Here is a 22,850-nt window from a genome sequence, read left to right on the forward strand (position 1 = left end):
GGCACTTCTAGCGCGGGACACACGCAGACTGTATTTTGCAGATCCAAGATTTGCGAACAGCAAAATGGATATGGTTGTGTGCAGGAGGCCTAACAGTACGGTTGGATTGAGAATTTGGGGGGGCACCATTAATATTTTTGCCTCAGGCAGCAGAAAGGCTAGAATTGGCCCTGATCCTGAGGATAGTCCCATCATCTATACAAAAATCTCTGACAAGCCCTTTTAACACTTGCTGTGTACACATGTGACGCCATGTAGAAAAATACAAAGCACACATCTGAGATAGCAATAGGAAAATTTTATTTTTACAAAATAAAACTGTACAAAAGGGCAAGTAGGAATTGTGTATTTTAGAAAGCAGTTTTGTACAAAAGCCTCATCTGCAGCCAAGCTTGTAATGTGATAACAAAGCATCCGTTTTATTAGATATTTCACAAGTTAGCGAGGTTATAATGCCGTATGACACATTAATATAATAAATAAGTATTGACCACGGTGGCTGCTAAAATCTGCTGAATGATTGCTGTATATGCCATAGAAATTCCAGCTTTCTCGAGGCACTGTGGGTAAAATATATATATTCTGATGCTTATTATCAGGAGAGTTAGAACATGTACAAAAAGAAAAATAATCATTGTATATAAAATGTTATTTTGAATATGTGCTATTATAAAGCTTTGGTTAAGTGACTTGTGCACAGAAGCAGTAATTTACAGACTCCCTTATCTTCTCCAGGTAAGAGTACTCTATGCCCCAGTAATCCAGCCTCAAAGGAGAATGTCCTACAAGTTATGTACACATGCCATCACTGAACTTGCAGTGCCTGAGCCATATGAAGGTTTGATGGCTGCAAATGTGTTGCCTGCAAAGCCGCTTGCTGTTGATTTGGGTGCTGCATGACGGGCCAACCATCGGGGCTCTGGTGGTTCTGCAGAAGGCGGTAAAGTTGTTTGAGATGAGCGACAATATTGTCTTTGATATCAGGAACAGAAATCTGCAAACGGACGCTTCCACTTTCAAAGGAGCGAGTGACATCTCCAGAAAACATCTCAAGAATCATCCGGGCCACCACTGGAATAATCTACCATAAAAAGAAGAAAAAAAAACATGTAAATATATGTGAAAATGTACAGTATGTGAAATCACAACTATGTCGAGAACATTCTTACTATTATTAGGAGCCTGAATTACTTGCGCTATGTCACTGTTTACCGCCGGCCCACGGCGGTAAAGTGACAAGTGAACAGAGCTTAGCCGCGCCCACGCTAGTTGATACAAGTCGTGATGTCAGTGGGCCGGCGGCAAACAGTGAGAAGGTTCTGCTGGAGCGCCGCTACCTTCTCAAACAGCTGATCGGCGGGGGTCCCATGTGTCGGACCCCCGCCGATCAGAAGCTGATGATCTATCCAGAGGATAGATCATCAGTTAAATGAAAGTGCAGAACCCCTTTAAGACAAGTTAATGAAAAAAGTAATAAAAAGAACCCACAAAGCCTTTTTCGCAGAAGAGGGAGTACCTCAGCGGGGAAGCGCGTGGCTTAAGGTGCACCATTGTATGCCAAAATTTTGGCACAAAACTGTTGTAAATCCAGCCAACCAATAGGTGGAATGTTACGCACGATTTATCATACAGCATCAGCCATTGTAATAAATCTGTTTAGCAGGAACAAATGTTCATCTGAACCCTTGGCTCCCACTAAGTGGCCTGTGTAAAGGGGCCGCCGATCACCCGGTGAGCAAGTTTGTTAATCGTCCCTAAACATTACTGATACAGTACCCAGAATCATAGCTTTTGGGCAGCAGATCTCCACAGTAGCAATTGCTTATCCTCATATAGAAGAAATGATTGCTTCATGTAAATGCAGCTCTCACCTCTGCTTATAATCAGGCAGTTATTGGGAACAAACAGTCCATCCCCAACAATTGCCTTGTCGGTTGGCACATGTAAAGGGCCACTAACTATTAGACAGGCTTAGTAAATATGCCCCATTGTGTTCAATAAGAAAAACCCCAAAAATACTGTACTGTTTGCAAAGTACTGAAATACTAAACGATCATTATTGGGAACATTTATGATTATTACTATAATAAAATTAGCATTTTTGTTTCGGTCACATATAATTCATCTGTTCACACGGTTTGATGATGTTTCAGTAGGAACTGACCCGCTCACGTGAAATTTCATCAAACGTGATTCACATAACAAGAAAACCTCTTTAAGCCCAAATATACCAATTTAAAAAAAATGGGTCAAATTTAGGACATCTCAGAACAGTTGCATATAGGTTGCTTTTCTACAGCGTACGAAAAACTTAGCGAACCAACAAAAGCCATCAAAAGTCAAGATAGAGTGCTGAAACGGTTTATTTCAAGTTCTGTCTCAATTATTCCAATGTTGTGGAATAATAAGAATATCGTAGAACTTTCTTCAGCAGAATGCCTCTCACCTGAACAATGATAAGTTTGCGCTCCTTCGGTTTACCGTCAGGCCACTCCTCTCCAAAACACAAGTTAATTTCAAATGGTGGATGCTTAGCTCCTCCTCCTTTCTGATGTGTAACGAGTTCTGTTTTTGGGGGGTGAATTCAAAAATAAAAATTAGAATGTCTAGCAGAAAGGTCAGCCATTTTGCAAGGATAAAAATAGTCTCTTGCCTACAAGTCACACAGGGATCTGTCAGCAGATTTGTACCTATAAAAATGCCTGGCCCAGTCGACCAAAGTGCAGAGGGCGGGGCAGTTGCAGAGATCAAGGTGCAACAGCAACGCCCCCATTGCTCCTAGACCACCATTTGCATATAATAAAACTTTATTTTTCTCAGCAATGCGGGCACATAACATGGGACTAACACAGATGCCGAGCGCACATGCAACAGGTCAGTCAGTTTCACAGGTACAAATCTGCTGACAGATGCTCTTTAAAGGGGTTATCCCATCTTAGACAATGGGGACATATTACTAGGATATGCCCCCATTGTCTGATAGGTGCGGGTCCCACCTCTGGGACCCGCACCTACAAGGACAACGGAGGCGGGGAGAGTTGTGGCTGGAGGACCCCGGGTTTCCCAGGGTCCGTCCACCACCAGGCGCAGCTCCCCGCCTCTCCCATTGAAGTGAATGGGAGCGCACCGCTCCCATTAATTTCTATGGGGCCAACGGAAATAGCAGAGCCAGCGCTCGGCTATTTTCGGCGGCTCCATAGAAATTAATAGAGGGCGGCTGCGCATGCGCAATGCTCCGTTCTCCTTTGTAGGTGCGGGTCCCAGAGGTGGGACCCACACCTATCAGACAATGGGGGCATATCCTAGCGATATGCCCCCATTGTCTAAGATGGGATAACCCCTTTAAGGAATAATTAGCAAACAAAGTAAAATAGTGTTGCTCACCACTTAAAAATGTCTCCAGGCAGAAAAGCTTCACTCTCTTCTGCCTCTCAATCAAATTCGGAGTGTTTGGAGAAGGAGAACAAGGTCCCGTCCAGTATACCTTGCACTGGCACAGTCTTACGGCATAGATGGCATGTCCACTCACTTCTAAGATAAGGCCTCTGTCCATGACATCTAGAAGGCGGCCGGTATACAGCTTCTGCCTCTCATTTGCTATTTGCTCTGGACCAGGGAATCGAACCTGTTGAAGACTTATGGGACCAAAGAGCTCTTCCTGATTGGGCATAGGACCCAGATCTCCATAGAATAATCGGCAACCTTGGGGGTTACTGACAGTCATTGTCTGGCCCATCTCTTTCCCTCTGTACAAAAACTGGATTTCTAAATCCGTCACTGTAAAAGATAATAAGAATGTAATGTAGATTTGAATGGTACCATGACCTCTCAATGATGGCTTAAAACTAGTATTAAAAACACACACCACAAGGGAAGGTGTACTCACTTGGCAGAGAACTAATCCACAACTCAGGAGTGTTGAAAAGCTCCACCGCTCCTGGGGTCTGTGGGATTTCCATATCTTGTGGCTCAGATTTGGGCCAATTTGGCTCTGGAGTGCAACTTCCAATGCTGGCAGGGGCCATCGGAGAATCTGGAAAAGCAAAATTGAACCATTTACATACATACACCTATTGCATCTACTGAAGGGCAATGCTAATCCAAAGTTTAAAATTAATAAAGTTATTTGGTCAGCCACAAGTGTACATCCAGCGCCTATATAAGTGACTACATAGAACCTACAGGACACTTCTAGCCAGAGCATATAAGAGACTATATGGTGTCTGCAGAACCCCTACTGTACACACTTCATGGAAGTCCAATTACATGCTGGTCCTCTTGGTCGCTATAGCTTGTACTAAGAAACAGTTAAAAACAACAAAAAGAGTATACAAATGAAAGTTTCCTAGTTTTGGTAGCAAATACATTTACTATCGTTCTCGGAAGGCAAATACAGGTCAAATATTTGTAACGTAATTCTTAAACCTTGACAGACAGGCTGGACAACATTGCACTAAACCTTTATGAACCCAGTAACAAAACCACATATATATATATTATTCAACTGAAAGTAAAAACCCGAGTAGTTGAGGAGATCAACAACATGGGTGAAAATAATGTGGCACTCCATTGTTTCACACTTTCGCACTAACCTCAGGATAGGTCTTCGATATCAAATCGGTAGAGGTTCAACAACCTTCCCAACAATCTGAAGTCCAGGACTTATCTTGAATGATAGGTCATCAATATTTGGAGCCTAGAAAACCCCTTTAATGTAGCAGACATACCCAGAATATAACCGTTCTGGGGCATCTTTTAGTTTACCAGACCGAGACCTGCCTTGGTATGAAGAGTGACTCTTCCTAGTGGCCATATGACAAAGGTAAGTCTGAAAGGAATCAAGTATCCTGTAGAGTTTCAAGACTTTCATAACTGCTCTGAACTTTTCCAGTCACATTAAGAGGGGGGGGGGGGGGGGGCATAAAATTCAGCCAACAGCTTATTTTTTGAACTTCACCAGACACGCTTGGTTTGACCAGGAGTGCATGTGTGCGAGACGGCAATTGCACCCGACCATTCTTGCTTCTTTCACGGACATCTGCCGTTAGGGGACAGTCAGTACATGCCAACACACATTAGATGGTTAGCCATCCCCACCGAAATTGATGAACTTGGCCAACATCTATCTGATGTGCATGGCTTTAACAGGGTTTTTCCTCTTAGAAGACGTTTTCCCCGATCCACAGGATAAGGTATAACTATTAGACTAGTGGGGTTCTCAATGGGAGTTCTCACTACAAAATGAACGGAGCGGACGATTGAGCATGCACCTTTCGGGAAGAGGGGCCCCAGCAGTCGAACACCCACCGAGCCCTTTTCCTGTAGATAGGAGATAACTTCTTAAGAGCATACCCCTTTAAGTTTACAAAATTTATTTATTTTTTTAAATACACCTATGATCTCAACACTCATCGCGACAGGTTAACTGGCTTATGAAACTGACCAGAATGTGTGCTCCATTGGTGACAGATGTGAATAGTGACAAGTGTAGGGTTCCGTTCCGTGCTTCTGTTCAGCACCATTCCGCATCTCCAGATTTGCGGACCCATTGAAGTGAATGGGTCTGCATCCATGATGCAGAATGCCCGCGGAATGGCACCCGTGTATTGCGGGTATGCAATATGGCAACGGGGCGCACGCGCCCGTGGGAAAGAGGCCTTAATAAGAGTTAAATAAAGAGGACGGTCTAAAAAAAACAAAACTTTTTTTGTTACTGTTCACCTCAAATAACATGTATGAGTTTTTATTTGATATTTTTTAAATATATGATTGGTTTTTAATATTTTTTTCCTTAAATTCTGTAACAGGTATACAGTGCAAAACTGTTATGGGGTTAAGCAGTCTTCCAATTGGTTTTCTGCAACAAATCTTTTTGTGCTTTTTTTTCAGTATGCAACACTTACTGTATTTGCAAATATTTGTCCTGCAAACAATACCTATAAAAACCCCAATAGGTCTTCAAGACTAAACCAAGGGAGGTTAAAAAGAAATGGATGTTTACCGTGAATAGTTAATCCATTGAATGGCTCTTGGATTGGAACATGAAGTTGAGACTGGTTTATATCTTCTTCATCATATTCATCATCATCCCATGGTGAGGATCCAGTTGAACCTGTTGGAGAGCAAAACCGATGTCAGAGAAGACATATAACTGCCCAACCTCTGGCACCATGAAGCCCTAAAACGTCTAGCATCAACCGTAACCATATCTGGCAGGCTGTTCGGCAGGGAGTTCACCGGATCCAGGATTGGAAGAAAAGGGCTGATATTTACATTTTAATTCTACGGACGTTGCGTTTACCTAGTATGACTGCACGGCTTACATACAGTAAACATCTCTAAGTCAATTTGCTCTGTTACAATCTTCTAAAGGGATTAGTGTTCAGGCAGATTGTATATACACAAGCTTTTCCGTTGTCATGAAAATCTGGCACCATATCACACTTTTCTACACAAGCAAAAAAAAAAAACACCAAAAAATTACATTATATATACACACACACCATAGAATACATAAAATACCCTTACCCGGGTTAATTATGGATCCTTGAGATTGAGGTATGTCACAGACCTCATAAATTTTTATTGGATTCATAGGAACTTCTTTGGTGCCATCATAAATGAGTTTGAACTCCCGACTCTTGTTGAGTGCACAGCGCAGTTGGGCCTTCCACTTGGCAGGATCAGGCTCATCTGCGCCTTCATGATATTTGCCGGTCTCCACAGCCCATGCCTGTAAAAAAAAAAGTGTGACTATAATTTCTTCTGCTATATCTATCATATTACACGGCGTTAGGCCCTGCATTCAAAAGGAAAAAAGAGCTCCAATCCCCTATGAACGAGTAATATGTACAACAAAATGGTCACAAAGTACAAGAAAATGTTGCCTTAGGCTACTTTGACATTAGCGTTAGCAGGGTCCGGTAGACTGTTCAGTTGAGGGAACACCCTACAAGCCAAGAGGCGGCCAGACAAAAACCGCAGCAAGCTGTCGTTTTTTTCCGACCGCCTCTCGGCATGTTCGCCGTGCTGTGGCCAGACCCCTGCCCGCCCCCATTAGAGTGAATGAGGTCGGAACAGACTTCAGGGGGCACGGTGGGCTAGCGTTAGCACGGATCCGGCAGCCTGCCAGACGGAACAGCCTGCCAGACGGAACAGCCTGCCAGACCCTGCTACTTCAAGTGTGAAGTAGCCTTAGGGTCCATTCACACGTCCGTATGTGCGGATCCGCAAAACACGGACACCGGAAATGTGCATTCCACATTTTGCGGACCGCACATCGCCGGCACTCTTATAGAAAATGCATTTTCTTGTCTGCAATTGCGGACAAGAATAGGACATGTTCTATTTTTTTGTGGAATGGAAGTTCGGCTAGCCCATTGAAAATGAATGGGTCCGCACCTGTTCTTCAAAATTGCAGAGCGGATGCGGACCCATTTTGCGGACGTGTGAATGGACCTTTACTGTCCCTCACAAAAATAATTTTGTTTCCACAAATATTCATTCTACTAAGGCTGGTTTCACACTAGAGCTAAAATGATCCGGCGGGATGTTCCAGTGGAGGCACGGCCTGCTGGAGTTCATCGCATCTGGCAAACCCGGAGCAACGCCAGGACCCATTGACTATAATACAGCCTCGCATTAAGCGCCAAGATCTGGTCGGACAAATACCGTTGTTTGTCTGGCCGAATCCTGGTCCAATACTAGTCAATGGGCTCCGGAGGAGAAAGGTGGTATCCGTCAATGTTGGATCCGATGAACTCCGGTAGGCTGTTCCTCTACCGGATCATTTTAGCGCCAGTGTTAGCTTAATCCTTAAAACATGAAGCATCTAATTAGTTGTTAGATTTTTTACTGTTCGTTAGAATAGCATTTTTCTATTTTAATGCTATATTTTAAAGTACCATTGTACCCTTGACAAGTTTCCAAATGGGCTGGCCTTTCTGATACAACCATTTTATGTGATTCCACAGCAGAATCATGTGTGGGAAATCTGTGGACATGCTGCAGATTTTCGGCAGTGGTAAAACCGCAGTGGAACTGCCCAATGTGGCCGTACCCTAAAAGTGGCCATATACAGTACATTAGTCTACAGTTAATCAAAATGGACAATTTCCACCAAAATGAACATTCGTCAGTAGAAATTTAACAACGAATGATCACTTAAAGGGAACCTGTCACCGGGATTTTGTGTACAGAGCTGAGGACATGGGTTGCTAGATGGCCGCTTGCACATCCGCAATATCCAGTCCCCATAGCTCTGTGTGCTTTTATGGTCTAAAAAAACAGATTTGATACATATGCAAATTTACCTGAGATGAGTCCTGTCCCTGACTCATCTCACATACAGGACTCATCTCAGGTTAATTTGCATATGTATCAAATCTGTTTTTTTCCACAATAAAAGCACACAGAGCTATGGGAACTGGGTATTGCGGATGTGCTATCGGCCATCTAGCAGCCCATGTCCTCAGCTCTATACACAAAATCCCGGTGACAGGTTCCCTTTAAGCAGACTATTCCAAAAGCATTATAATTTTTAAAAAAAGTTGGACGTGTTATATAGTTTTGTTCGATGTAAGATATTTTGTTCAAAGAAAGATCATTTGTAATTGAAAGAACGTTCCCAGAAAGATCTTTCTTCCATCGCCCGGTTTAATTGAACATGTGTGGGCAGTGTGAAAATCCGTGTGACAATGTTTGCAATCAGATCATTTACCAGATGTTTGTTTGTCCAACTGCTGTTCAAAAATCAACCAACTTCTATCTAATGTGTATGGCCTCCTCAAGTGAGGCTTCTGTAGAAGACATCAAAGCAAATCAGCCCCATAATAATAACTAGGGATCGACCGATTATCGGAAGTACTGATATTATCGGCCAATATTCAGGATTTTGTACGTTATCGGTATCAGCATCTAACCTTGCCGATAATGCATATAAAGCGAATACTAGTGAGCACTTCCATTATGGATCTGAGGTTTAATAGGGGTTAAATAAAGTCGGATCTGAGGTCTGATAGGGGTTAAATAAAGTCTGATCTGAGGTTTGATAGGGGTTAAATAAAGTCTGATCTGAGGTTTGATAGGGGTTAAATAAAGTCTGATCTGAGGTCTGATAGGGGTTAAATAAAGTCTGATCTGAGGTCTGATAGGGGTTAAATAAAGTCTGATCTGAGGTCTGATAGGGGTTATTAAAGTCAGTGAGAAGGGGGGATGGTGTGGAAATTGGCACTAGTATATTATAAATGTAAATTATAAAATGACTACCAACTAAGGGCTTTATTCATTTATAATTTACCATACATTTATAATATACTAGTGCCAAATGCTAATTTCCACCACCTCAGTGACTACCAACTAATATAATATATAAAATATCGGTACAAATTATCGGCTATCGGCCTGAAAGTTCACCGATTATCGGTATCGGCCGATCCCTAATGATATTGTTAATGCAGTGCTGGATCCACTCCGACCCCGCAGCCTCCTCCTGCCACCACTGGGTCAGACAGAAGGAGAGGCAGCGTTGTCGCCTCTATTCTAAACATAACGCTGCTCATTTGGCCAAATTTATAATTACAATACACCAAACGTTTGAGATTTTTTCAACGGCACTTAGGCAAAAAACTGATTAAGCCATCTTGCCTAAGCTGCTCCCAGCATTAAGAGGTATGCTATACAGTAGCCATGATGGGCAATAAGCACAATACACCGGAGGGGACTCTTTGACTTCTATGGGAGTTTTCTAGGCAAGTTCTGTGACCTGTGGTCATTGTTTACGAAAGGAGTAGCTACGTATTGACAATCACGTATTAAGAACGGTGGACCCTGTCTTATCTATAGAGAGGTGATATCTGTCATTGTAATTCTGCTTGTGAGGATAATAAGATGACTGCTGCGGAATGATGGGAACATATCTATTATTAGGCTTAGTGGTCAGTGCAAAAACTGCAGGATTTTAGGATTTTCTTTAAATATAGATAGTGACATGGAAAACTCGATTTTAAAAATAGGTAATTTTCTTATGGCACATTCCCTTTCAAATCCAACCAATCCCATTTTCTTCTGACAGAGTAAGGCATTTGCGGATCCGCAATACACGGGCACCGTTCCGTGTGCATTCCGCATCACGGATACGGACCCGTTCACTTCAATGGGTCAGCAAATCTGGAGATGCGGAATGGAAGCACGGAACGGAACCCCTACGGAGTGCTTCGTGGGGTTTCGTCCCATACTTCCGTTCATCAAAAAGATAGAACATGTCCTATCTTTTTGCGGAACGGCCGGATCGCGAACCCATTAAAGGGAATGGGTCCGCGATCCACTGCGGCTGCCCCACAGTGGGTGTTTGTGCAATTTGCGGAGCGCACGTTCGTGTGCAAGAGGCCTAAGAGATGGCACACCTCCATACATGTAACATAGTTGGCTAACTTTACTCTTATCTGCACCTTTAGGCCTCGTTCACACAGCCAGTATTGTATTTTTGACCCGAACTTGGTTTTGGCTCATAATCCCTGCCCAAACACTGATGTGTGAACTTGGCCTTAGACAGTTAATCTAGTGTCTGAGGGCTTAACTTGCACATAAACAAGATGACAAATAGACATTCTTAACTTTATTTAGTTAAGAGTTCACATTGTTTTACGACTGATGATGCCACCAATCAACATCACCGATCACCACTGAAACAATTGTTCACCCCTTTGATTTAGATTTTTTTTGTGTTACTAAATTCCAGATTAAACGTGTACATTTGTGTGTCTGGGAGCAAGTTTGATAGCCGCACTTTCATTATCTCACCGTGTCCTCTAAAGGATCTACAAAGATTGAGAGAGCAAGCGATGAATAGTGTCTGGGTAAACAGCTGGAAAGCTCATCCCTCCATGTTAAATGAGGTTTATCCGGCTGTAAACATGCTGTTAGTAAGGGTCCATCCCATTACCATTTAAAGCAATCTCAATGGTAATCAGTGGGTTCAGACCACTCCACCCCATCCACCCATCTAAACATGAATAGTAACATGATGATGGCTGATACAACAATATTCTTAAAGGGGTTGTCTCATCTGGGACATTGGTGGCATATCGCTAGCGATATGCCACCAAGATGGGACCTGCACTTCTCTCTAGAATGGGAGGGGGGGCTCCATTCTAGAGAAAGGTGCAGGTCCCACCTTTGGGACCCACACCTATCTAACATCGTTGGAAAGCGACAGAGAGCACACCGTGCATGAGTATGTGTTCTCCATTCACTCATTTAAATAGCTGAAGTGAGCAGACCCCGTTATTTTGGGTACTCCCATAGAAATGAACGAAGAGCGCACCACGCACACATGGCCCCTTTCCATTGACCTCTATGGGAGTCTCGGACATAGCCAAGCTCACGCTCCACCATTTCCAGAGCTTTTGTAAAAGGAGGGTGCCTGCACTTGCACTGTGCTCCCTCATTCACGTTCGGGGGAGGGCCCCGTTCTAGAGATAGGTGCGGGTCCGAGTGGTGGGACACCCCTACACCTTAATAGCTGGTGACCCAACACTCGTTCTGCCAACAGCTGTCTCTTCTGACTCGCTAATACAGACACGCTCCGTTTGGCCAACCTAGATCTGCGACATAGACTCCATACATGACAAATATAGAGCCTAAACCATCACTGCGTGTGAATTGTGATGCTGTAAAAGGCAAACTGCAATTCGTTTCCCTGTTCATCAATTCAGGAGTGTTTACATAGAATCTGAAGTGCAAGCGGAATAGTTGGTATAGTGGTTGTAATGGAAATGTTCATGATGAACCCTAAACGTTCTTCTAGGTGCTACCTTAAGATCATATCAGTTTCAGCCATGTTTATTAGATAAATTAACCGACGTTTCTATTAGGAATGTTATTATTCACCTTGAAGATTGTGTTCTCCTCTTCATGCTGAGGACTGTGACGTGTTGCATGCTTCCATGGGATTTGAAACCTCTTGGCCTCTCTTTCTAACCACGTAAGACCAGGATACATTCCGCTGTCCACCTGGGCCACCAGCCATGGCTTTAAACGAACCCGACGAGGGTGCAGGGCCATTTTCTGTAATAAATAAAGCGATAATGAGACGTTTCTAGTGTTCAGAAAGCCTTTTGTTTACCATCTGCGGAGTCGGAATTCCTCCAGAAGAACACAGAGGAACAATCAAGGTCAACTAAGAATAGATTATTAGGAGATATGTCTCCTTCACGATTCAGTCTGCTTTAGCTAATGTGGCTCCATAACTTACTGCTGCCTTTTATCTCAGTCACTGAACAAATATTTAGCTGGGCCATGAATTCCAGAACATCTATTGAGATGACTTTGCCCTCTCACCCATCCAACAGGTCTAAACACCAAGCTATGGAATACCAGACACACATTTATCTGTGTCACCTCGAGGAGTCACAAACTGGTCACCATCACAGACTGTAAAGGCGGCTACACACATTAGATCAGCGGTGACCAAACCTGACAATTTCAGTAGACCAGGTCAACCATATAATATTCATGGCAGTGTCCTGACTGTCTCCACCACCAGGGGAAAGAAAGATAAGGTTACTGGAATTCAACATGTCCGATGTTCTCAGGGGTGGTACCGCATCTTCTTAAAAAATTTGCAAAATAGTAGAAAAATACATGTATGCGTAAGCATCTATTTTGAAGCAAAGCCATATTGAGTGTGAACCACCAATACACAAAATAAACCAGTCACCGACCCATGGCTGCGGTTCACTTGATTAAAACACTTTTTCTTTTGTTGATCTGAGACTCTATTCCCAAGTTATGACACTTTTTCTTAATATGCAAATTAGTCCGCTGGTGCAAGGAGGTCGCCAGCGTTGCTCTTGGATCACACAAACGTCACTCGTTTCTGCGGCTAGCCCCTCCCTAGCTGCTTTGATTGATAGGGCTATACAGTAGCAAAGCAGTTAGGGAGGGTCTGGACACAGAAAGGAGTGGAGTTTAGGTGCACCAAGAGCAATGGTGACACCCTCATTGCACCAAAGGCCTAATTTGCATATTAAGACAAAGTATAACTCAGGAACAGACAGAGCCTCAGATCAACAGGTGAACCACAGCGATGTGTCTATGGAAACAGTTGGATAGGGAGGTCGCTTGTGACAAATTCCCTTTAATGGGGTTTTCCGGGTTCAGAGCTGAATCTGGACATATCCCCTTCATCACCCAGTCAGCCCCTCTGAGATGAGCATCGGAGCATTTCATGAATCGCACAGGGCTTTTTCTGCAGATCCAGTGACGCACCAGGTCTCTGCTAGGCGGAGGCTTTCGCCTAGCAGTGTTTCCATTGACGTCAACGGCGCTAATGGGCGGGTTTTAGCGCTGCTAGGTGGAAGCAGTTAGCAGTTTAAAAATGTAAAACAAAAAAGCCCTTGCCCTGCGCAATCCAGCGCAGGGCAAGGGAGAGCATCGGAGCATGATATGCTCAGGGGCTGCCTGGGTGAAAATGCGGATATGTCTGGGTTCACAAACCTTTTAAGGGAGTTTATACAAAAATGAAGAAAAAAAACTGCAGATACAAAGAGGTAGCACAGTAACTATTAACAGAAGCATGTGACTCATGAATAGAGGTATAAAGTGCAGGTTTCTGAATGCAAAGTTCTGTAGAAAACAGATGTAAGGTTGAGAAGCACATTCCCGATGTCCTTGGATGTTCTCAGCTAGCGGATGGAAGGCAACCAGCAATTGACTGGATTTACAGCACTTCAATAGTACTAAACCTCCAATAAATAAGAACAGGAAAAAATGTATAAATCCTAACCAAAAAACGTAGGCTACACATGTCCCTTTTAAGAACAATGGTAGTTTATGGGTTATTCACACGGCCATTTTTTTGAAGGCCTTTGAAGAACGGACATCAAAAAATAGGACATGTCTTATTTTGTCCGTGATCACCGACTGACAGCTCCCATACAATTAAAGGAAACCGTTTTTAAAGTCCTTTTCTCAGAAAGGTGTCAGTTTTACCGTTTTTAAAGGACGTGGAAATGAAGCCTTAAAGGCCAATGGTATGTGGTGTTCTGACGCAGGGAACAGAGGTCAGGAAGCTCCTTACTTGAGCCTGAACGGAGAAGTAGGACTATGCCGCTATTCCACATACACTTCAAATATGAAATGCTTTTTCTTTTCAGGATATGATCTTTTGTACATTTGGTCAGTGAAAATACAGGCAATTTGTATAACCAGGGTAGCAAAGTGTTGTGAAAAAGACATCATAGTCTTTGCCAAAACTTCAAGGCTATGTTTTTTTTTTATGCGATTTCCACCAAATTTAACATTTGCATAACTGTGGTATTTTAACCACGGTACAAAGCACATTATGTGGACATGAGGGTGGAATTTTTATAGCACAGAACAGACTTAGGGCTGTTTGACACGAGTGAGTCCATTGCGGGAATCGCGCTCCGTGTGTGAGTGTGATCCTCCGCTCTGGACTCGCAGGAGCGCACGGCATCATCATGACTTATAATGCTGTGTGTCTCTGCATGGCCTTATTTCTACAGAATAATAGTGACATAAAGCTGTCAGTGTGATTCTGTAGAAATAAGGTCAAGCAGAGGCCCACAGCATTATAAATCATGACGATGCCGTGTGCGCTCCTGCGAGTCCAGAGCGGAGGATCACACTCACACACGGAGCGCGGTTCCCGCAATGGACTCGCTCGTGTGAAACAGCCCTTAGGCTACTTTCACACTCGCGTTTTGTGCGGGTCCGTTCAGATAATACAACCGTCTGCATCCGTTCAGAACGGATCCATTTGTATTATCTGTAACAGATCCGTTTAAAAGTCAATGTGGATAGAGCCACACGAACCTGCCACACGATACTACATAAAGCTTGTGCAATGAATGGGTATGGGTATTTTAATTAAAGAGGTTCCTTGATTTAGTCAACCAATCCTGGTCATAAGGCCTGTACACACACCTATGTAGCTGACCTCTGCATGGATGCAATCCAGCCATAGTCTTAAAGTGGCCATACAAATTTCAACCAAAACGAATGTTCGTCTTTTAAAACTTAACAATGAACAACTGTTTCAGACGACATATGACACACCATCATCGTTTGAAAAGAAGTTGGGCCGCGTTTAATATTCTCACCCGTTGGTTGGACGACAGATCTTTCTGGGAACATTCTTGCAAAGAAAGATCTTTCTTCCATCGCCCAATTTCATTGAACGTGTATGGGCAGCTTGAACAACTGTATCGGTCAATATGGAAGTAAACCGAACGTTCGCCAGATATTTGTGGCCATCAGGGATGAGGGAACTTGTGTTTCAAGTTCGGCATATCTAAGAATTCCGTTATGGATTCCGCTACCACCGAGCATAACTTATAGTCCGTGGTAGCGGAATCCATAACGGAATTCTCAGATATGCCGAACTTGAAAACACATCTGAGAATTCCATTATGGATTCCGCTACCACCGAGCATAACTTATAGTCCGTGGTAGCGGAATCCATAACGGAATTCTCAGATATGCCGAACTTGAAAACACATCTGAGAATTCCGTTATGGATTCCGCTACCACCGAGCATAACTTATAGTCCGTGGTAGCGGAATCCATAACGGAATTCTCAGATATGCCGAACTTGAAAACACATCTGAGAATTCCGTTATGGATTCCGCTACCACCGAGCATAACTTATAGTCCGTGGTAGCGGAATCCATAACGGAATTCTCAGATATGCCGAACTTGAAAACACATCTGAGAATTCCGTTATGGATTCCGCTACCACGGACTATAAGTTATGCTCGGTGGTAGCGGAATCCATAACGGAATTCTCAGATATGCCGAACTTGAAAACACATCTGAGAATTCCGTTATGGATTCCGCTACCACGGACTATAAGTTATGCTCGGTGGTAGCGGAATCCATAACGGAATTCTCAGATATGCCGAACTTGAAAACACAAGTTCGCTCAACACTAGTGGCCACGTCTGCAGATGTTTGTGAGCATGTCTCTGAAACCAACGTTTGTTTGTCCAACCAACTTATGTGTATGTCCTCAATGCTGACACAATATTCAGTACAAAAAGGTTTAGTTTAGTCCTGAGGCAAATTACGATAATTTCTGAGTTCACAGCCCCAAAAGGTTTATAGGAGGAGAGGATCAGCAGCTCTGAAACAGGGCTCCTCAGACTTTGAACCTTCAGGGGCTTATGGGCACCAGTAAATGCCACAAGAGTCAACACCGCCATGGTACCAAAATGAATATATTTCAACCCAACAAAAGTTACAGCAGGAAGTATTTCCACCCAAACAACCAAAGTCAAAGTGAAAAGCAAAGCGTATGACTAGCCAGTGAAAACACAAGGGTGTGGGGTGAGCTTCTACAAGGTGCACACAACTCCATCTACTAAACTTGATAATCGCAGGGCTCTAAGAACAAGAAAAACCAAAACAAAAATAAATTGAAAGTAACATCAGCATCCAGTAAAACACTACAAATTATAATACACAATACAAAAAAGTGCAAGGATATAATCAAAGTTATATGGAAAAAAAAAACACCCATCACGTGACCCGATATATAGGTAAAGAAAGAATCGATGTATAGACTCGATAATCACCCCCCAGAAGGGTTGGAAGTTGCACCGAAACTGCAATATGGCAGCTGATCAGTAACACAGGAGCGATCCCAGCAAACCACAAACATGCAACCAGGAAATACAGGGAGAAGGAAGGAGCCGCGTCTTAGCTCACCTGGCTCCACCACACAGCAGCTCTCCGGCCAGCAGTGGTGCACAGCAAAGGAAGAATAGATGACAATGGGGAAATCAGTGGAGACTAGCCCCTGGATCTGACCCCCTTATGCCTCCGACCCTCCTCCCTGTGCTAATGACTGTGCTCCTCTTCCTGCCGGGCTCAGGTATGGCTGACGTCACTTGTCTCAGGGCTACAGGACACACCTAGCGAGTGGAGGCCTGCGCTGCCAGCAGCATGAGTCAGAGCACTATGGGAGCACACAGCAGGAGGCCATGGCCGGCCTCCACCACTGTGTGTAAATGTGCTGCTCACCGCCCTGTTATGTATAGGTCCTGTTTTCATTACATTACACCTTCTCCACTGACTTGGGTGAGGATGTGAATTGTGGGAAAGTGTAAAGTGTAGACTGGTAAATCTGAGGGCATAGACTATAGACTGGAAAACTAATGGGATAGACTGGTAAAGCTGAGGGTATAGACTGGTAAACTAATAGCATAGACTGGTAAAGCTGAGGGTATAGACTGGTAAACTAATGGCATAGACTATAGCATATCTCCCAAATTTTGAAAATCACAAAGAGGGACAATATACACAGCGCCACAATTTTTTTCATACTAAATCATAATTACTGACTCCATCACAACTGCAGCAGCCGGGGATCGGTTAGATGAGTGGGAGTTCCTTTTCTTTACACCAGGCATCCTCAAACCGCGGCCCTCCAGCTGTTGCAAAACTACAACTCCCAGCATGCCCGAATAGCCTACAGGTATCAGCCTACAGCAGGGCATTGTGGGAGTTGTAGTTTTACAACAGCTGGAGGGCCGCAGTTTGAGGATGCCTGCTTTACAGCATGTGGAGCCCCCGGGACAAACAATCTTTTTTTATTGCGCTTCAATATCCATTTAAATATTATCAAATAAATCATCCGACTATAGATATTTTAAGGTCGAAATTGCACCAAATAATTAAGTTATGGTTTAATATACACGTAGAAACCATACAGAGAGTTTAGTAAGGGGCAATTTAGTACATTTATTAATGCAAATTTATGCATTTATTCCCCAGGTCATAAAGAGGGACATTTAAGGATCAAAGAGGGACAGAGGGACTTGGGTCAAAAGGAGGGACACTTGGAAAGCATGCTGTAGACTGGTAAAGCTGAGGGCATAGACTAGTAAAGCTGAGAGCATAGTCTTGAGTATTGACTGGTAAAGCTGAGGGCATAGACTAGTAAAGCTGAGAGCATAGTCTTGAGTATTGACTGGTAAAGCTGAGGGCATAGACTAGTAAAGCTGAGAGCATAGTCTTGAGTATTGACTGGTAAAGCTGAGGGCATAGACTATAGACTGGTAAAGCTGAGGGCATAGACTGGTAAAGCGGAGGGCATAGACTGGTAAAGCGGAGGGCACAGACTAGTAAAGCTGAGAGCATAGTCAAGAGTATAGACTGAAAAAGCTGAGGGCGTAGACTGGCAAAGCTGAAGGTATAGACTATAGACTGGTGAAGCTGAGGGCATCTAGAAGACCATAGCTTAAAACCTTGGTTTGTCTTTGTGCCATGTTTCTCAAATTCCTGTCACAAGTGGTCCAGACACCTATAGAATAAGGAGGAGTCCAACGCACAACAAATTCCACCTTACCCTGATGAGTTCACTAAAGATGCCCCAGAGGCACGGGCTTCACGTCTACTGCTAAACCTCTTTCAAATTCTTGTTATTAACCATTGATTATATAACGCCAACATATTCCACAGCGCAATACACAACTTATCATCACTGATGTTAGAAACTCAATTTCTCCATCTCAGATACTGGTGCCTACCAACCTCTCTATGAGACCCCTAGAGATGCTGTACCTGTGTTCAGAGCCTTAAAGGCGCTATCCCATCTCAACATTTATGGCATATCACTAGAATATACCACAAATGCCAGACAGGTTCGGTTCCCACCTCCTGGGACCTGCTTGTAGTTTCAGAATGCAGCCCCCAAAGGTGATGGAAAGCACACTGAGCATGTGCAACATCTTGTCCATACAATCTCTCCCATCAGCTATTTATACCCAGGACTGTGACTGTGACGAGGGGACATCCTCTGCGTCTGGAGGAGAGAAGGTTTGTACACAAACATAGAAGAGGATTCTTTACGGTAAGAGCAGTGAGACTATGGAGCTCTCTGCCTGAGGAGGTGGTGATGGTGAGTACAATAAAGGAATTCAGGAGGGGCCTGGATGTATTTCTGGAGCGTAATAATATTACAGGCTATAGCTACTAGAGAGGGGTCGTTGGTCCAGGGAGTTATTCTGATACCTGATTGGGGAAAATTGTCTTCTACCTCACAGTTTTTTTTTGCCTTCCTCTGGATCAACTTGCAGGATAACAGGCCGAACTGGATGGACAGAGGGCTTTTTTCGGCCTTAAGTACTATGTTACATTGCTATGGGACCTCCGAAAAATGGCCAAGCAAGCACAGCGACCTGTCTATTCACTGCTGTGGGACTGTTGGAAATAGCTGACCCAGTGCTCGGCTTTTTTCAGAACTCCCTTGCACACGACCGGTTTAGATGGTTGAAATCGTGTTCACACATCTTCAGGTAGGCTAAAATTGTAGCTGTAAGATCAACAGCTTGCAGTCTCTCAACTAAACCTCCTATCTAGACCTTGGTGCCCACCGCTGTACCATGCGACTACTATTGTGGAGGAATCGCCACATGTAAACATACGTTCAATTTTTTGAAGACAAGGCAAAAAAAATCACCAAACAGTGCACATAATCCAAGTATTTAATAATAAATAGCACCTCTGAGATGAGGTATCAGCGGTGAAGGTTGTTGTCAGCAGTTGTAGGGCTCACATTTCCTAAGAAATATGGTACCTTCAATGGTGGGATGTGGCTGTAGGACACAATCTGGGCCTTGTGTAGGTTGTGTGCCAAGGACAGGGTCAGATCCGGTCTGTGCAAAGTCGGGAAAATATCTCCCAAAGGTTTTGTTTGCCAGAGGTTTCTCTGAAATGTTCAGACGCGATCTAATCCCATTCTTGGCGCCAAGTATTCAACTGCCGCATAGTGTAACCGAAGAGGGCACACACCGCATGATCTTATACCAGCAGAATTCAGAATAATAATGTGTAAGTAGTAGTGGGTTGGACTAGATGACACGACTGATGATTTCTTCATACAAGACTTGATTATGTATAGAGCACCTACTGCTTTCTGAGATCAGACATGATGAGACATGAGCTGCTCACGTCACGATTCCGATGTCTCACGTCTTATGTTCCGCTCTGGCTCTTATGTACGAAACATACATCATGTAGCCCCTTGTTTTGATGCCAAAGAGGTTTTATATAGGAAATGTATGTGTAATCCTCGGTGTGCTTGAGGCCATATCTAAATCATTTATTAGGCCTAAACAGCTGTACATGTACAATGACGATGACATGACTGACGCGGCAGAATTTTAAACATCCCAGCTTGGCGATGTATTATGAGCGATGTCCGAGATGATGTCAGCATCAATACTGCTGCGATGGAATCATTTTAGGTGTGATTTCCAAACTGCGAGGTGGCGATTTTAAACTAGACACCAAGCAACCCGTGTTAGGGGCATTCACAAGACTGTACTCGGTTTGTGGTCCTCAAATCATGGATGCGGTCCAGGTGCATCCCACACTTCTCGTGGGCCTCATGGAAAAAATGCCTATTCTTGTAATCTGCAGCTGCGGACTGCACACGGATGACATTTTTTACGGCCCCATAGAAATGAATGGGTCCGTGTGCAAAAATGCGCATTGGACGGACTGAAAATGCAGTCATGTGAATGCACCCTTAAGGCATATGGATGTAATAAGCTGTTTTCACACCTAAAATCCGGAATATTTCTAGATTATAAGTTCTGTAGATTTACCAGAGTTAGCCTTCCACACACGTAGCTCTCACCCCAGAGATGTTCAATGTCGGGTGCGTTCTCACTACAGAGGAAATGTTCCAGGTCCCTAGGTAAGGGGTAGGAAACTTTAGGCATGGTCCACTGTGATTTTCCGGAACATTTACTGCTGTTTTCACACATGCGATAGCTCAGACAAAATCCAGAGTTAGTACTAGAGCTCTGGGGAGAAAAAGTCTAGTAAAGTCCAGAAAATGTCAGGATTCCACTGTAAGGCCTCTTGCACACAAATTGCGGGCTGACATGCACGAACACCCACTGTGGGGCAGCCGCAGTGGATCGCGGACCCATTCACTTTAATGGGTCCGCGATCCGGCCGTTCTGCAAAAAGATAGGACTTGTTTCTATCTTTTTTGAGGAACGGAAGTACGGGACGAAACCCCACGAAAAGCACTCCGTAGTGCTTCCGTTCCGCATCTCCGGACCCATTGAAGTGAATGGGTCCGCATCTGGAATGCACACGGAATGGTGCTCGTGTATTGCGGGTCCACAATACGGCCACGGAGCGCACACGTTCGTGTGCAGGAGGCCTAGGTGTGAATGAGGCTATAAAGAGCGTCCACTCTAAACTGCTTCTCTGGTGGACCTAACCTATCTACGTATTATTAGAAGGTCCATCGCTCATTTGAATAGTTGGTCTGTAATACTACATTTCCAGTACAATATGGAGGCCATTTCCATTTCTAATCAATGTTGTTGTTTTCTTGTTAGATAGGCTAGATGGGAGAAGACATGTTCAGATTTCACTGCTGTCCCTCAACCATATGCGCACCTCTTATTTACGCCCCAATTACTGGAAGCAAGGCATTGACTTTGAAATGTGGTCCGTGGTTGAGGTGTGAAGCCGTCAAGTGTGGCCCTTGGGACTTTGCTCGTTGTAACTGATCAGAAACATGGAAGGTCCACTTTGGTGGCCAAGAACTATGCCTTGATGTTTTTTGGTTTTTCTGGGTGTAACATGGTCACCTAGTGGAGCTCAGAAACCTACAATATTATTCTGTTTTAGATTTACCTTAATTTCGTCCTCTTTCCAGATATTGGCCATGCGGTGGCACATTGTATGCCCAGAACTGAGACATAATGTATTCGTCAGTATGTTCTGTTTCACTGCTCATTCGCATATGGATAAAAGGGGTTTTCCCAGACTTTAATACTGATGATCTATCCTGTGGACCCGGGACCCCCGCCGATCAGCTGTTTGAGAAGGCACATTGTATAGCGGCTGTTCTTCGTATCGCAGCTCGGCCCCGTTCACTTGACTGATGAACGTGTCGTCACTGGCCTAGGGAACGCTGAGAGAAGCCCACATCGCTACTGTGAGTGCCGCTGACTTCTCAAACAGCGGATCAGTTGGGATCCCAGGGGTCGGACCCCCACCAATCAGATACTGATGGATAGGCCATCAATATTAAAGTCTTAAAAAACCCCTTTAAAAGTAGGAAGCAATGTATTGCTAAGTGAGAGCCAGCCCTACAGGCATCGAGCCTGGCGTACCCGTGAAGTTAATGTATATATGGCGAGTCAATAATTCCCTCTGTATACATCCTTGTCTGCACAGTTTATAGTCGGGGTTCCATAAACACAACAGTTTAATGCGTATAGGGTCCTTCCTACTGTACAATATATTGTGGATGGACATGCTGGATGTCAATATGCCCGATCTTATGTTCCCCTAAGATATGGGATCTTCAGAGAAAATATTTCCAGACAGGGGCGTAAGCTAAAGGCTCGTGGGCCCTGGTGCAAGAGTACAGTTTGGGCCCCCCTTCCCTCCCTCAGTGCTTTGTGGCCAGGGGCAGGGAAGCACATAGCCTTCGTGCTGCCTGAGGCAAAAATTTAAACGGCAACCCCCCCACCCATACCAAATTCTCGACCTAACCCCTTCCCTCCAGCCAGAGGTGTAACCTGACCAGCATGCACTTTCTATAAGGCTACATTCACACGACTGTTGTTTTGGTCCGCATCCGACCCACAGTATTTGCAGCTTGAATGCGGGCCCATTCATTTCAACGGGGCCGCAAAAGATGTGGACAGCACTCCGCGTGCTCTCCGCAAAAAAATAATATAACCTGTCCTATTCTTGTCCGTTTTGCGGACAAGAATAGGCAGTTATATTCATGGCTGTCAGTGCCGTTCCGCAAATTGCGGAACGCACATGGACGCCGTTCGTGTGCA

The 22,850-nt window shown here is 44.1% G+C and overlaps 1 protein-coding gene across 2 annotated transcripts; it reads right to left on the reverse strand.

Annotated features, from left to right (window-relative positions):
- Nucleotides 1-278: 278 nt before the first annotated feature.
- LOC121007567 (interferon regulatory factor 6-like) lies at nt 279-16,889 on the reverse strand. Of its 2 annotated transcripts, none has more exons than XM_040439596.1 (8): nt 16,732-16,889; nt 11,890-12,066; nt 6,529-6,733; nt 6,002-6,112; nt 3,887-4,033; nt 3,385-3,777; nt 2,447-2,565; nt 279-1,081 (listed from the first exon to the last, which is right to left on the reverse strand). In XM_040439596.1, the coding sequence occupies exons 2-8, from the start codon at nt 12,061-12,063 to the stop codon at nt 806-808; spliced, it is 1,425 nt and encodes a 474-aa protein (XP_040295530.1). In that variant the 5' UTR covers nt 12,064-12,066; nt 16,732-16,889; the 3' UTR covers nt 279-805. The 2 variants fall into 2 exon arrangements, with proteins under 2 accessions (XP_040295530.1, XP_040295529.1); XM_040439595.1 differs by having other exon boundaries at nt 11,890-12,068; nt 16,729-16,889.
- Between the last annotated feature and the right edge of the window lie 5,961 nt (nt 16,890-22,850).

The sequence above is a fragment of the Bufo bufo genome, chromosome 7, assembly GCF_905171765.1.
Source record: "Bufo bufo chromosome 7, aBufBuf1.1, whole genome shotgun sequence".
Classification (NCBI taxonomy): Eukaryota; Metazoa; Chordata; class Amphibia; order Anura; family Bufonidae; genus Bufo; species Bufo bufo.

Excerpts from the sequence above, each read along its gene's own strand:
- LOC121007567 (XM_040439596.1), bottom strand. The coding sequence starts at position 12,063 with ATGGCCCTGCACCCTCGTCGGGTTCGTTTAAAGCCATGGCTGGTGGCC. Across the intron at positions 6,113-6,528 it reads AGGATCCATAATTAACCCGG|GTTCAACTGGATCCTCACCA; the intron begins GTAAGGGTATTT and ends GCTCTCCAACAG. Across the intron at positions 4,034-6,001 it reads CAATGGATTAACTATTCACG|ATTCTCCGATGGCCCCTGCC; the intron begins GTAAACATCCAT and ends TTGCTTTTCCAG.